Source organism: Setaria italica, chromosome V (assembly GCF_000263155.2).
Source record: "Setaria italica strain Yugu1 chromosome V, Setaria_italica_v2.0, whole genome shotgun sequence".
Taxonomy (NCBI): Eukaryota; Viridiplantae; Streptophyta; class Magnoliopsida; order Poales; family Poaceae; genus Setaria; species Setaria italica.
Window position 1 is genome coordinate 33,809,103 of NC_028454.1, and position 14,528 is coordinate 33,823,630.

The window sequence follows — 14,528 nt, forward strand, 5'->3', positions numbered from 1 at the left end:
CGCATTCCCCCTAGCAGAAGCAAGCTCTCCATGTCCCCTCACATCCTTGTCTGCTCCCCCAAACCTTAGATTGATGATTCCACGTGGCCCTATGACAGGTGATGATGTGGCTTCATGTAGGCTTAAACCGCTATTAAAATCGTTTCGGGGAATAATCAAACGGTTTCAAAGGGGGACGGACTCTAAGGTATCATATCCAACCTTTTTACATTTGGTGAATACCATGGATCCATGGCGGATCCAACGTAGGATGGAGGGGGCTTAAGCCCCCGCCCTTTCCTAAAACACCACATGGAGAACACAAAATAACAAGGAAGAAGAGGATGCTAGAGTAAGTTGAAAGGAAACAAGCACCCATGCATCCTTTCCCACGTTCATTTTTTGTAGATACTGAGAACAAACTGACTGCACCATGGCACGCCAGAGGAAATTAGTAAAGAAGTGCTAAGAGCCCATGAGTTCATAGCATAGTTGCCTTTGTGCCCGTGTAAGATGTACCGAGGATTAGAAACTTAAGAATTTAATCTGTTGAAGTTCATTGACGTTCTAATATGTAACCGGCCAAGCAAGAAGATCAACATCATCACGTTTGCTTTGATTCGCTCGGTGCCATCAAATTAGATAACCTAGCAGCTATACATAACCACAAGCACCACAAGCACATTGGATTTGCCTTTTGAGCTGGGCAGATGACGTGCATATACCCAAAAGTTAATGAAACCAAAACCCTTACCTCTGTTACGCCGCCGTGTGTGATTCAAAGGCGCGCAACTCTTAATCTCTGGCTGACGCTCTCTGAAGAGGTCAGGATGTCTGCTTTGCCATACCCTGAAGCTATAGAGAGAGCCTGCTTATGTTGCACTCTCCATTCTCCACCCCGACCCCTAGCACATGTCTGCTTGAAATGTTACTCGGTCCGGTGCAGTCACTCGGCACCTTTCTTTTTTTGGACAAGAAGGCACGTGCGGTGACACGCGCGTTCGCATCTGTGTGACGTTCCATTTAGCACAGGACATGGTGGCCGTGCGAGATAGGCGCCAGGAGAAGAGCTAGCGTGAACTATTCACAAACTAAAATATTATTTCTGCTATCTCTAAGCCAAGCGTTGGAGAGGGCCTAACGGCGGTAACAATGGCTGCCATTGGCATGCGCGACATAACAGGTGATCGAAACCAAACCAGGCTTTTTTTAGAACGGTGTATAAAAACTAAGGCTAACGTTTTGAGCAAGTATTGTAAGTTTTGCTGTGCAACATACAACATCGGCCACGCCACATTGAAGTCATGGCTGATGACTATAGTCTATGAACAAGCAAGTACGATCTTTCTTCCTTCCTTGGCGTTTATTTGAAGGCTGAGTTTTGCCATTCATCCACTTCCCTCTCTCGAGTATGTACGAATCACAAGGACATTACTCTTTTTTTTTATAAAACTCCATTCGTCCCAAATTACTATTCATTTTGCTTTTTCTAAATACATAGCTTTTCTAGATGTATATCTAAAGCTATGTATCTAGAAAAGGCAAAACAAATAGTAATTTGGGACGGAGTAGGTCACAAGGACATACTTGTGAGTCAAGTCAATAGGACAATAACCGTTTCAAAGTAAGGGAACACAAGTAGTCGGGAAGAAGGCCTGATAGGGCAAGAAATAAATTGAACTCTGGTCAAGTCAACTTAACCTAAGGAGGTTAGCGAGGCCTCCTTTCCCTATCGATCAACAGATGGGATCGCGCATCGGAGCTCTAGATATTGTACTCACGGTTGGTTGGGTCAAAATTTAATTACGCGTTGCTGCAAGTTTGTCCTCCAGTTTATTTCTTGGTTAAGTATTTGCAGCCAAGCAACGACTGTCGCGTCCAGGCAATCAGAATAGAACACCGGGTGGCGGAGGTCTACCGCCCTGTGGCCACGACAGGGATCCCTCATCCACCATGTCCGCGCTCCGACAGCATGGGAGCGCGAGGCGTTAGCCAGCCACAAACACTTGCTTTGCTTCACGTAGAGCGCGCGCGTTTTTTTTTTTTGGTTAAAGGTAATGTTTTTTTGTGCGTACAGTGCAGTGATCTTAACCTATGGAAAAACTATTGTGGGTAAGTTTTTGGGCCAGGGAGCTGTAGCAAGCCATTGATGAGTCAGGTTTTCTTAAGAAAAACATTGATGAGTCTCCTCCAGCTAATGAGAATATTCCAGATCAGGCGTTGCCTGCTGCGATCGTTTATATGCGACGCTGATCCTCGTTGGCCTCAGCCGATTGACGAGTACCGGAGTCACGGCGATCACCGGTCAGGATTCAGCATCCTGTGATGCGACACCGAGGGCTGATGCCGCCGGCAGATCGGCCTCCAGGAGTGATTTTTCACACTACGGATCAGATTTATTCTGTTCGCGTAGAATTTTGTCTCCGGGCCACCTTTTTGTTCTAAACTATGAATTTCAGGAATCAGTAGAGCAATCCTACCTATCTAGCAAGCCATTGATGAGTCAGGTTTTCTTAAGAAAAACATCGATGAGTCTACTCCAGCTAATGAGAATATTCCAGATCAGGCGTTGCCTGCTGAGACCGTTTATATGCGACGCTGATCCTCGTTGGCATCAGCCGATTGACGAATACCGGAGTCACGGCGATCACCAGTCAGGATTCAGCATCCCGTGATGCGACACCGAGGCCTGATACCGCCGGCAGATCGGCCTCAGGGAGTGACTTTTCACAGTACGGATCAGATTCCTTCTCTTTGCATAGAATTTTGTTTCCGGGCCACCTTTTTGTTCTCAACTATAAATTTCAGGAATCAGAAGAGCAATCCTAACCATAAATTTCAGAAATCAGTAGGGCAATCCTATACCTATCTAAAAAAGGATATCAGTTGTATAACATGTTAGCCAGGTGCACCTGTTTTTCTCTCCCCTTTTTTGAATGAGTCAATTTTCTCAAATTATGCTTTCCCTCTATGCAGAACCGTCCATTTTTTGTATCGCTCTAGACGACTAGACCTAGGGAATTGCGAGCTACACTTACAAAACTGAAATAACTACGCAATGAAAATATGGTAGGTCCCTACACGATTTTTCTTCTTTTTCATCTCGCTAGACAATATTTACAAAAGAGGAGAGAAAAAAAATAACCCCTCCCACTAGTTTGGTGTAGAGCAATCTGCTGTGTCAGTCTTGATAACGCGGGTATTGTACGAACCACATGAGCTGCATTTGTGGTACAGCCAATGGAATCGACATCTCCCTTTCTTCTCACAGTCGTTACAAAGTATATCCTGGACAAGACATGCATGAAAAATAAATAAATACTCTACTGGTAGAAACAATGAAAAACAAAGGGGAAAGAAAACTGCACTACCTGACACCGATCACGGTATTCCTCAGGAAGCTCTTCAGCAGCCAACAACGCATCAAGCATCCCAAAGTACACCTGTTGCACAGGAACTGAATTATGAAGCTAACTCGGTATGATCATTAGCACATTCCAAAATCTAGACAATCGACTCAACCATTATCCTCAGGATATTTAAGATATATTAAAAGACTGCGTGAAAAGATTTTAATATCGGAATTCATGCAACAGGACATCCATGATATATTCCTTCTGCATTCTTGGTTTCCTAAGTTCAAGAAAAGACTAAGAAACACAACAATAATTGATGCTACTCAAGAGGCAGATTTTGAATCAATTGCCAAGTTTGTCGCACACAAGTCAAACATGAACTGGTGTGATGTGTTTTTTTTTACAGAAAGGAACTAGTGGTTTCAGTATGTTTTCTCATATAATATCAACTATTATAAAGATCACTGTTCATAATTAAACACTAGATCTTCCAAATATGGAATACAATGTTCGTACACCAACGAGAATATATTCAGTCAGAGGAAGTCTGCAATTCAAGAGCAAACTGTTCAATAGCGTATCCTGAAAATAGACACTGGCAACCTTGTAACAAGCATAACATTGAGAGCATAAGTAATATCACCCACAGGAGTCAGGAATAGGAGGATCAGTAGAAAATGCTCATACAGCATAAATGAAGGGGCATTTGATTGTATTACCAATAAATAAAAGGCACAGCTCCTTCGCTACTAATATTGACACTACTAAAAGGCACTTAACAGTTCAACAAAATGCCCTAAGCCCCTAACGCACAAAAGTAAATTCTTTTCAGAAATGTAAGAAATCAAAAAAAGTCTAAGCATGGAACACAGAGAGATACACTCCAATAAGGGTAAACACAAAATAGCTACAGCATCGTAAGAGTGATGTAGCTTACCGCCATATCTCCCAAGGATTTGCAGCAGATAGGACAAGTGTAGTGGCTACAAGTGTATGCCTGGATTGACAATTAATTTGTTAAAAATCATTGCTGACAGCCAGAGAATACATCACAAAATTGCAGTCATGGTCCAACTAAATGTAGCATATGGCATACCTGAAAGCAAGCTGAATGCATGAAGTGGCCACAAGGGAGGGCCCTGACTGCAGCACTTGAAGTAAAAAGGAAATCGCAGCAGATTGGACAATTTGTCTCTAGCCCTTTTTCCCGACATTTGTGCTCAGCTAATTTCATTCCAAGACAGCAATTGCATTTCATGCAATGGAAGAAATCGACACCGAGACCTTTCCCAAGACGGCACAAATTACAAAACGGGCAGTGGTAAACGGTCCTGGAAAACATCATCAAGATATTAATAGAGCCATACTGCTTATTTCCAAATCCAGATGTTTATTTTGAAATATGAGGTAGAAGATAACAAACGGATGAGAAGAAAAATGCAGCTACTTAGAAAGTTAACAGGTTCCAACTTGTTTGATGGCATTGGACAATGAATAGTGAACCCAAATTGGAGAAAGTAGAACAAGAAAATAACATCCACACATTTTAAAAACCGACGAAGTAGTGTTGTATGATCCAAAGAGAATTTTCATTTGCCATTAATTGTATGAACCAAATAAACATAAACAAAAATTATGAGGGAAATATTGTCCAAGACAATAGTTAGGTGTGGTCTGCAAGGCTGTGACACACCTTGGTTTGGGTATCAGACAAGCCTCTCAAGGAATCACAAAGGTAGACCACCCAAGACTACTAGGCTAACAGAGAAATGTTTCTTAGACTTGTAACAAAAAGAAAACAGCAAAGACAACAGTAACAACAAATCCATCCCATACTTCCTTGGTATCTTCTTTCTCATAACACTAATAATTTAACATTTTAACCCTAAGAATTTTCAAACCTAGGTAGAGTAGGAGTGTAGGACACTCCACAGACTACACGTCTACACCTCACTCTTGGGATCTTCCTTCTATTACTTCCTTCAATGAACTTAAGTGGTTTGTACTAAATATGGCCCTTACATTAAGATGCTAAAGAACTTTACTATGGTCAGATTGTTCCTGAATGCAGATGTAATATATAATGATAGCATGCTATATCATTATCTCATGTAGATATTAGAAGTGACTTCAGTATTTGTCAGATGTCATTAGGATTTGCTACTAACTAATTACTAAGTAAAAATACTACATTACCGTGCAGCAGATCACGAATAGAATAAATTTCCAGAGCTCCAATTACCAACATAAAATGGCAATAACAAACTTGATAGGTTCCAGATCTGGCAATGGTCAACATTGTTGTTTTTCCAGATTTGGATTGGATGCAAATATGTCTAAAGACACATCTTGTTATATTGACGAATCATATTTCAACAAATCCATATAGATTACACATGTCAAAAACAAATAAGAAAACCATACTGGTACAATTTTTTGTTAACAAACGAGTAGAACATCTGTTGGTCAGTGCCAATGCCTTGTTTCAATCATGTTAAGGAATATTACCTTTCATCATCGAAAAATTTGCAGATGTTACAGTAATACTTTGCCATGGATAGCCCATTGCAAGACGGGGTTTGGCAGATTGGACCAACAGGTTGAATCTTCAGGCATACCATGCACATCATCTCCTGTGTTGCTTTCCTAGAAATATCAAATAGTGTTGGTTTATTATACTCTCTGAAATGTGTAGGAGACGTCTAGTAGAGAAAATGCGGAGTGACATAAGTTTTGTTTTGAACAGAACTAGGAGGATGTCTAGAGAAGTTAATACACACAATTCTAGGTTGGACAGAGCTGCAAGCCCATCGGGACAATACAACCCACAATGCACAGATGGGTGCCATATAGATAATGAAGAGCAGCAGACCAGGGGAACGTTTTAATTGTAAGCTCAGGAAAAGAATCTCGAAGCACACTACCCCTCGGTGTCAACAAGATAAAACAAGTGCATGTGAACAGGCCATGGAATTTACCTTTCCATTGTATGGTCACTAACTTTATCATGGCAGAATCGGCATGTGAACAGCTTATTGCAGCATGCAGCAACAAGTTTGCAGTTCCGTTTGTAGTGCTCACAGCCATAAATTTGCTTCTCCTCATCTCGATACGAAGGAACACATCCAGGTATACTGGCACCATCAGTACACTCTTCTGAATTTGGTTCCGGCATCTTCTGCTGAGCAGCTATCCAGCGGCTGAAATGCACAAAATTATGAATGTTCATATTTTGGGTACTTCACTAGTTTATCTAGCTTGAATCAGGGTAGATAGACTAGTTCAGCAAAAAATCCCTTTCTTTTCTGATTGTAACAGAATGCTGGAATTTCCGTTTGATGAATGGAAATGGGGTGCGCCTCGTATTGAAAAAAATGAGTCTTCATATTTCTAACAAGCAATCATAGAAACATTGAAATGTCAAACCTTGTCATGAGATTTTGGATTAGATAGGCCTTCCGCCTTGGGTCAAGTGTAGGATCTCGTGAAACCTTTCGCACCTCAGCCTCAAGTTCACTCTGGTTCATTCGAAATATGTCCTTCCAACCAGGCTTGAACATCTGGTCATTTTGTTCAAGCTTATCTTGTGAATGACTATCTACAGAGGACAAAGGAAAGCTCAGTCATAACAAAAGTTGTTTGTCAGTGGAAAATAAAAGGAACCAAACGTAGAACTACTTTCAAACTAAGTAAGCATAAAGGACATGTTTATGAATTTGTTGCTCTAGCACTGTTCATAAATCTCCCTATTCTAAGCACCAACAGTCTTTCCATGCTCTATGAAACACCCTGTGAATTGTCCACGTTTCATTTAATACATCCTAGGTAAACCAGAGTCATCATTGTTTGTACCTTTGCAGAGAAATATCAAGAATTGCCAGATCTTGTATTTATTTCTTTCCCCATGAAGTGAATAGTTTGACCCAAAAATTAGAGGTTCACTTACCCAAACACTGCACCTAGTAGATGTAAAGCGAACAGTGCTGACTAATTGATAAAAGATTTTCTCTAATAAATAAAACATCTAGACAATGCATAATATATGTATAGCTTGTGAAATTTATGTGCTTACTTGTCGTAGTCATTCTAGTAAACATTATATTGAAAAGAGGGGCATAATGCAAATTGAGAAGTTGTTAGTGGCGGAAGCCAAGGAAAAAAGAAAACAGCTGCACAGACCTGGAGCCGAGGATGCCTCTGCTGGAGAATCAGATGATGTTGGAGCTCCCTTCCACCACTCATTTAGCCATTCCCCAAACATCGTATTCTTGGTTGCTTGCTTCCACATATCGAGCATTTTGTTCTGCTCCTCTTGAGAGAGCGCTGATGTAACCCAAGGTAACATAGATTGGAGAACCTCAGCGCCAGTTGAACCAATTATACGACCTACAAGCTTATCTTGCTCCTCCACAGAAAAATGCTTGTCAAACAATGGCCACAGCTCAAGTTCTTCTCTATGGACATGATTAGTTAAAGCAACCCGTATAGACTTGCACATGCCCTGAAGTTTTGTGGCAAGCTCATTATACTTTCTAGTCCAATCAACCAGATTGGATGAATCAGAACAGTTTCGCTCTACTTCGTTAACTTCAGTATGGGCATGGCTCTTGCTATCATATAGATGTGAAAGCTCAAAGAGAACACCAGATATATCTTCGAATAATTGTTCTTCCTGCTGGTGGTCAAGAGTATATGAATGGCTCACATTGTGCAATGTTTCTCTTGATTCCAATGCCGGGAACACAATTTCATCCTCAGCGTTGCTGTGAGCCCTGTAAAGACCCCATAACAAACGGAATCTTCCAATGAACTGGCGGAGGCAAGACTCATCACCATCAATGAGCTTTCCAGATTCAACATCAAGGTACTCTAAATCCTTGCGAATTGCCTTGTGAAATTTGAATATGGTATCAATTGGCCTTGAAATGCCATCCGAACAGGACAATGATGCATCATTCTCCCATGAAAAGAGGCTCGAATATAACGAAGGAGCAGTAAAATTGTATGATAGGGAGCGAAAAGACTTCGCAGAAGCCAGTGGACCAATACCAAGATTGCTACATTCTACTCTCAACCCAGGAATACAACAAGGTTTTTTGCTACATGGACTTGCTTCAATGTCAGCAGTTTGAGAGCAGTAGATTCCATTAGCACCAGGAAAAGATTCATCTTTTCCTCGTTTGCCTGGCCTAGAACCATTTTCAGTTTGTATCTGTACAGGAAGATCTGGACTGTTGCGTGAAGTACATGGACAGAATGATCGGCATTTTCCCAGATTATCTATATCATCCAACAGGCATCTCACTGTCCCTGATGTTGAACATAAATATTCTCCTGAGTTGGATTTGTCCCGGGCTTTGCACGCCCAACCAGAGAACAGAGTGACCAGTGCGGTTTCCGATGGTGATGCTGTTTCATGTGCATCTTTTTAGCAAATATGGAATTTTGAAGAAATTGTTCAGGCTAATAAAATGCATAGAGATGACATTATAGCATGGTTTAAGTAAAAGGATAACCTGCCAAGGATATATTCTGAAGAAAAGAAGAAGCCTGCTCGTCACTCAGCTTGGACACCAACCATGGTAAAACACGTTCCAACAATTTCAATGGCATGACACACAGACTTTTGTATGAAAGTTCCCTTTGCTTCTCAGGAGAGAAAAGCATCCTAGCTTGAGGAAGCACCTAGGTAAGTTCAATTATATATGAGGCTTTGACCAATATATGGTAACCATTCCAGCAGCCAAGCTACCTGAGTACTTGGTACTAACCTTGGTTTCTTCATTGCAGAAGTGTTTCTCGATTGTCTCCAATATTTCATCAGCATGTGAACACAGTTTTGAGCAGAAGTCCACTGCAGTTGATTTGGCTCCTGCTATTTGCATTTGCTGAATTAAACATCTAAAATTGTTAAACCGGCGCTCTTCTTCAGCATGCTCCTGCACAAAGGACAGCTCACTGTCGACTGCAGGAAATATGACCTGATCCTCGGCGATACTGCAGGTCAGAAAATGAATGGAAGTGGTGAGATTAAAGATAACATTCAGTTTAATTGCAGGGTTTTCTTTTTCAAATGAAAACCATGCAAAGTGAATTAAGCAAAACTATTTTATACCGCCTAGCAAGCGATAATGAACACGCAAACAATACCTGCTAGCATAAATTCCTTAACATGCAGCAAGAAAACAATATATAGCAAAAGAAACTCTTCTCAAACACACTGCCCCAAACTTGAAGAGAATCAGCATGTCATGCGATACTGCTTGACCAAGCTTTTATGCAGTCAGGTATAGCATCAGATGGAAGTTAAAACCCTGTCTAGAAAAAATTAAAATAGCTTAAAAAATGAACAAAACCATTTGTTCCTGACTCGTGCAAAACCAAAATTTATACTTAGCTACTCATTAGTTAATTAATTTTAAGGATAATACAATCATATTTTATGATGCTCATGGACAATTTTGCCATTGCTGTGCTATTCTCAAAATTGTTGTGGGACATAGTTCAGAAAATATTCACACATCCTAATTATAGCTCAAAGAGGAGCTGCCAACAAAGTAAAGTGAAACTGCAATTTAGAAAATGCCACAACACACACAGGGATAGGCCACCTAGTGTTGTTGCACCCAACAGTGAATGTCACGAAAGGTGCATCATGTGCCGCCAAAGAACTGTTAATAGTTTAATATTGACCAATAAATGGCAGACTCTTCACTAGACAAAAACATGGTAGAAAAAGAGGAAGTTAAGAAAAACATTTCACTGAAGGACCATCTTTACCATGGCCAAAACATGTGCATGAGTGAAGATCAAGATCTACACACCTGTGGTAGATGCATACATCTGCAATGAACTGAAGCATCTCATTGAAAGCCGATATATCAGAAAAATCCCCAGACTGCTGCACCCTCCTTGTCTCCTCTGCTATATCATGTAAGTCCTTACGAATAGCATTGTGCCAATGCAAAATATCATCTATAGGATGCCTGTAAACCTGTCCATCATTAGATTCTGCACAGTTTGTACTCCCAAGTTTAGAACCCTGATGTGAACAGATGTGTTTCTCCCCTTGGTCTGGGAGATCCTCAGCGCTATTACCATCACCAAAGCTCTCTGCCACTTCTTTTGCTGCTTTCCCTTCAATCCATGTGAATATAACCTTCACAAGTTTTAACACTAAACTTTATCAGGACACAAAGCAAGATATTGAAAGAAAAAGTAAAGAGGTGTGCCCATGGAAACCTGTTGGAGAAGTTTCTCATCAGGAACTACTTTGCATAAGCAGTTACGGATATCTTGGTGCTCATCAGGGGAAACAGAAGTTGACAGCCATGGAAGGAACTCTGCCATCATATTTACAGGAATGCTACACAAGAACTGCCACACCAAGTCAGCTTGCTCTTCACATGAAAATTTCTTTGTAAGCAATGGGAAGACCTGAAACAAATTCAAATGATCCTTGATTAGACGCCAATAAAAATGTGTTGCAGCATAGTCAGTATGTTCATTAAGTGCTAATTAGTTCTGTTTGGTAACAATTGGTGGGTGGGTGGAAGTTTGAGGGCATAGTATTGGCCGTGGAAAATTGATTTTTAATCCCGATACTTTATCAATAAAAAGAGAGCACAAATTCACAATGTAAAAGAATCAGTCTCTCTAAGCTTGACCTTTGTGTATAGTACAATAGCCAACAGCACTGCAGATGGCATTATTTAATGAGGATGGTTGCATTTCTGATCACAATGCAGAACTTGCAGTTCAAAAGCCAAGTTGCCAACATGACAGTCAAAACAAAATGGCTTTTAACAGAGTACATGTAGCAGACTAGATAAATTCTTCACTGGAACCACTACCAAGAACTATCACAACACCGTTACAAGTAAAACACATTCTCTTATGCAAATTAACTTAGATACACTGCTACGCATGCTAACGTTAGTTAGGAACTAGAAATAAAAGCTTACTTTCAGTCATCATCTTATCTGCAATTCTACACTGATATACCCTTTGCATTGAAAAGAATAAAATAATCTGCTAAGCGCTTCGTGAATCGAAGAGGACGCATATATGTGAAATACGAATGCCATTGCTTCTGTTCTTAAGAGGTAAGATGGTGGCAACCCAAGGCTACACCTTACCAGGCTGATAAACAGCACAACAGCAGCAGGGAGAAGGAAGGGAGTTGACCAGCCTCCCCTCCCAGACTCCCAGGTTGATGCAGCTCCATTCCCAGATTGTGCACACCACTCTCTCCGCTTCCCTCTCTCGCAACACCATATTCAAGCCTGTTTGGCAGAGCTCCCAGAGCAGCTTGCAGGCTGAATCCAGGAGGAGCTCTGCCAAACAGATTTGCATAGAAGTGATTCTAAACAGATTCCGTGAAGTGATTTTAAACTGAATTAAGGGCTGGGAGCTGAACAAAGCAGCTTCTCCAGATTCACTCCCCACTCAGAATCACTTCATACCCAGAATTTAACCTATAGAATCATACAGAATCACTCTCAAACATAGAATCACTTCTCACAATGAATCAGAAGCAGGAGGAGCTCTACCAAGCAGGCTCTTCCTCCCTCCTCTCCCCACCTTTCTCTTCCCATGCTCTGCTAGCACCTCACTCCTCCCTCTCGCTCCCCCTGCCCCCTCAGATCGAACGCCTCTTCGATACACCCACCACAGCAGATGACTGGAGCGAGTGCTACACCAACCACCAGTGCTGGATCCAGGGGCGGAGCCAGCCACAAAAATCACCTCACTTATTTTGGCAAGGCAATGGGGACGCCCAGGACCAGGACCCTGAGAGCGGCAGAGCGCATTGTCGCTTAGGCAACATCCATCAATGATCTTAAATGGAGAAGTGATGCAAAGTTACCGAATAATTTAGATGGAGAGAAGTCTGCCAGGTTGATTTGCCATAAAGTATTTTTGTATAACTCCAATGAAGGAGATGGTGACCATTCAAATTTTGTTTAAAAAAGACAAGATACTTATACAGCCTAAAAATAAGATATTTTTTTCTGCATAGGAAACTGCAACCAAATAACGACAATAAACTCTTAATGAAATGCCAGATAAAAACACGAGCCACACATATACAACTAAATTTCAATTATGATAAGGATATGTTTAACAGAATCCGCTGATTCAATAAACTAAATTGTGCAACCAGACTGTTTTATTTATCCAGCACAACATGACATGATTAATGTGGTAAGTGAGATTTAAAGGGATACATGGGACTGACTACCAACCTGTTCTTCTTCCTTGGACATATGTTGGCTGAGACACGTTTCTATTGCTCCTGTACATGATGCAAGCTCCCTACGAAGACCATCATCATTCTGTATATCCAATTGTAGGAGAGCAAATAACTGCCTAAAAAGATCGCTCTCCCCTTTATGCTCTAAGGAATAGGTCCCTGCAACATTCTTGACTCGGATATCAAGTGCTGGAAAGATAACCTGCAATCCAAAAGGAATAAAACATATCAGGCACATTTTTAATGAACATATCTATTATATGATCAATTTGTAAACCATTGACGTCATTTTAGAAAGATAAACAGCAAACAGTGTTCAAGCCTTGAATAAACAATATACAACAAGCTCCTTGTTATGAAAACGGTTGAGCAGTTACAAAACGACAACCAGCTTCTTCTTCTTCTTCTTTGGCGTTTCAATTTTCAAACATCTACTTTTGGCGGCATTTTAGGAAAAGCTGGAGATCAGAGTACTTGTGCTTGCCAGCTAGACTTGCAGCAAAAAGTGATAATAGAAGTTTATTTTCATCCTTTGGGTTTGCAACCTCCATATTCACTGATTCGACTAGTGAAAACTATGAGGAGCCTACCAGATTCAATCTAACATATGGCTAACGTGAACATTATTGTGCTAGAACCAGAGCAAAAGGATGGTGGTGTTACCCTGGAAGCTAGACAGACAAGGCCACATATGATGGTATGAATCAAAATTTCCATGGTAGTTTCAATTGAACAGAGGTTTTCCCCTCATGTTTCGTTCAACTCAGACTACATCTCCTTGTGTCACCATTGGAAGGACGTAAAGTGCAAAAAAAAATTTGTACTAGCATGGCTAATTCACCAAAAACACATCTCAAACTGTCCACCATACCATACAACGCCAACTCACTGGAAATTTCAACACCACGGTATGAACTCATACCCAATTTCAGATCCTAACAATGCTCGCCCGATTCAATCCCCATCCCGCCAGGTACATCCAAGCAAAGGCAACGATTCCGCAACCCTAAACTCAATACCACAGAAATTCTCACACGCCCACGCACATCCATGCCCAAATCCACAGTTGAAGTCCCCCATCCAACAAGAAGCAACAGGAAGACAAATGGACAGAAACACAAAAACGGGGCCCGGAACGGGGCAGCCAGCATCCGTACCGCGTCCTCAGCGTCGCAGTGGTGCTTGTAGATGTTGAAGAAGAAGCGGCAGCGCTCGGCGAGCACCGCCACGTCGCCGGAGCGCTCCGTGGCCAGGCGCACGGCGGCGCCGTGCAGCGCCTCGAGCTCCGCGCGGATCGCCTTGTGGAAGTAGAGGAATATCAGCACGGGCGCCTCGGCCGCCGAGGTCCCCGCCTCCGCCGGCGTCGGGGACGGGGACCGCGGCATCACCGCGGCGAGTGTCCCCTCGCCGCCGGGCATGGGCGTCGGCGTCGCCATCCCGCCGCGGGCGCCGTCGCCGTCTCCTCCTCCGTGGGCGAGGACGGCGACTCCGCCACGGCTCTCCCCCGCAGCCAACGAGCGACCGCCTAGGGTGTTCGCGACTTGGCGTTGCCTGTCGCCTGGCTTCCTCGGCTGGCTTCTTCGGCCCTCAGCCTGTGGAAGAGGGAGGAGGAATGGATTTGGCGTCGCGTTGGCTTTTCCGGGGTCTCTTTCGCTCGGTGTGCCCTCAAATCTATTTTATTTTATTTATATATGTATATCTCTCTCCCCTCGTTCTCCCTTCATCCCTTGGCTTCCGTGTGGTTATTTTTCTGCCAAGGATTGCTGTTCCCGGTTTGAAATTTGAATCGTTCGGCTGGGTCTGGAGGGATAAAAAAACTCATAGGATACTCCCCGTTTATGTTTATAAGACGTACGTGCATGTTAATATTCAAATTTTATCAATAATTCAACCAATAATGTTTTGTGTTTATGATGTAAATCTGAAATGGTTGCATT

The 14,528-nt window shown here is 42.1% G+C and overlaps 1 protein-coding gene across 1 annotated transcript; it reads right to left on the bottom strand.

The window, feature by feature from the left end:
• Positions 1-2,841: 2,841 nt before the first annotated feature.
• On the bottom strand, positions 2,842-14,212 carry LOC101769233 (zinc finger protein BRUTUS). The gene is made up of 14 exons (XM_004969544.3): positions 13,749-14,212; positions 12,584-12,793; positions 10,578-10,772; positions 10,160-10,494; positions 9,107-9,332; positions 8,852-9,020; positions 7,515-8,744; positions 6,762-6,933; positions 6,314-6,535; positions 5,844-5,981; positions 4,432-4,666; positions 4,273-4,332; positions 3,351-3,422; positions 2,842-3,267 (listed from the first exon to the last, which is right to left on the bottom strand). The coding sequence occupies exons 1-14, from the start codon at positions 14,025-14,027 to the stop codon at positions 3,133-3,135; spliced, it is 3,678 nt and encodes a 1,225-aa protein (XP_004969601.1). The 5' UTR covers positions 14,028-14,212; the 3' UTR covers positions 2,842-3,132.
• Between the last annotated feature and the right edge of the window lie 316 nt (positions 14,213-14,528).

What these genes read in the sequence shown, in the direction of transcription:
- LOC101769233 (XM_004969544.3), bottom strand. Translation starts at nt 14,027, where the DNA reads ATGGCGACGCCGACGCCCATGCCCGGCGGCGAGGGGACACTCGCCGCG. An exon ending in AATCCTTGGGAGATATGGCG is followed by an intron (nt 3,423 to 4,272) that starts GTAAGCTACATC and finishes CCTGTGCAACAG; the next exon opens with GTGTACTTTGGGATGCTTGA. An exon ending in AATACCGTGATCGGTGTCAG is followed by an intron (nt 3,268 to 3,350) that starts GTAGTGCAGTTT and finishes TGTCTTGTCCAG; the next exon opens with GATATACTTTGTAACGACTG.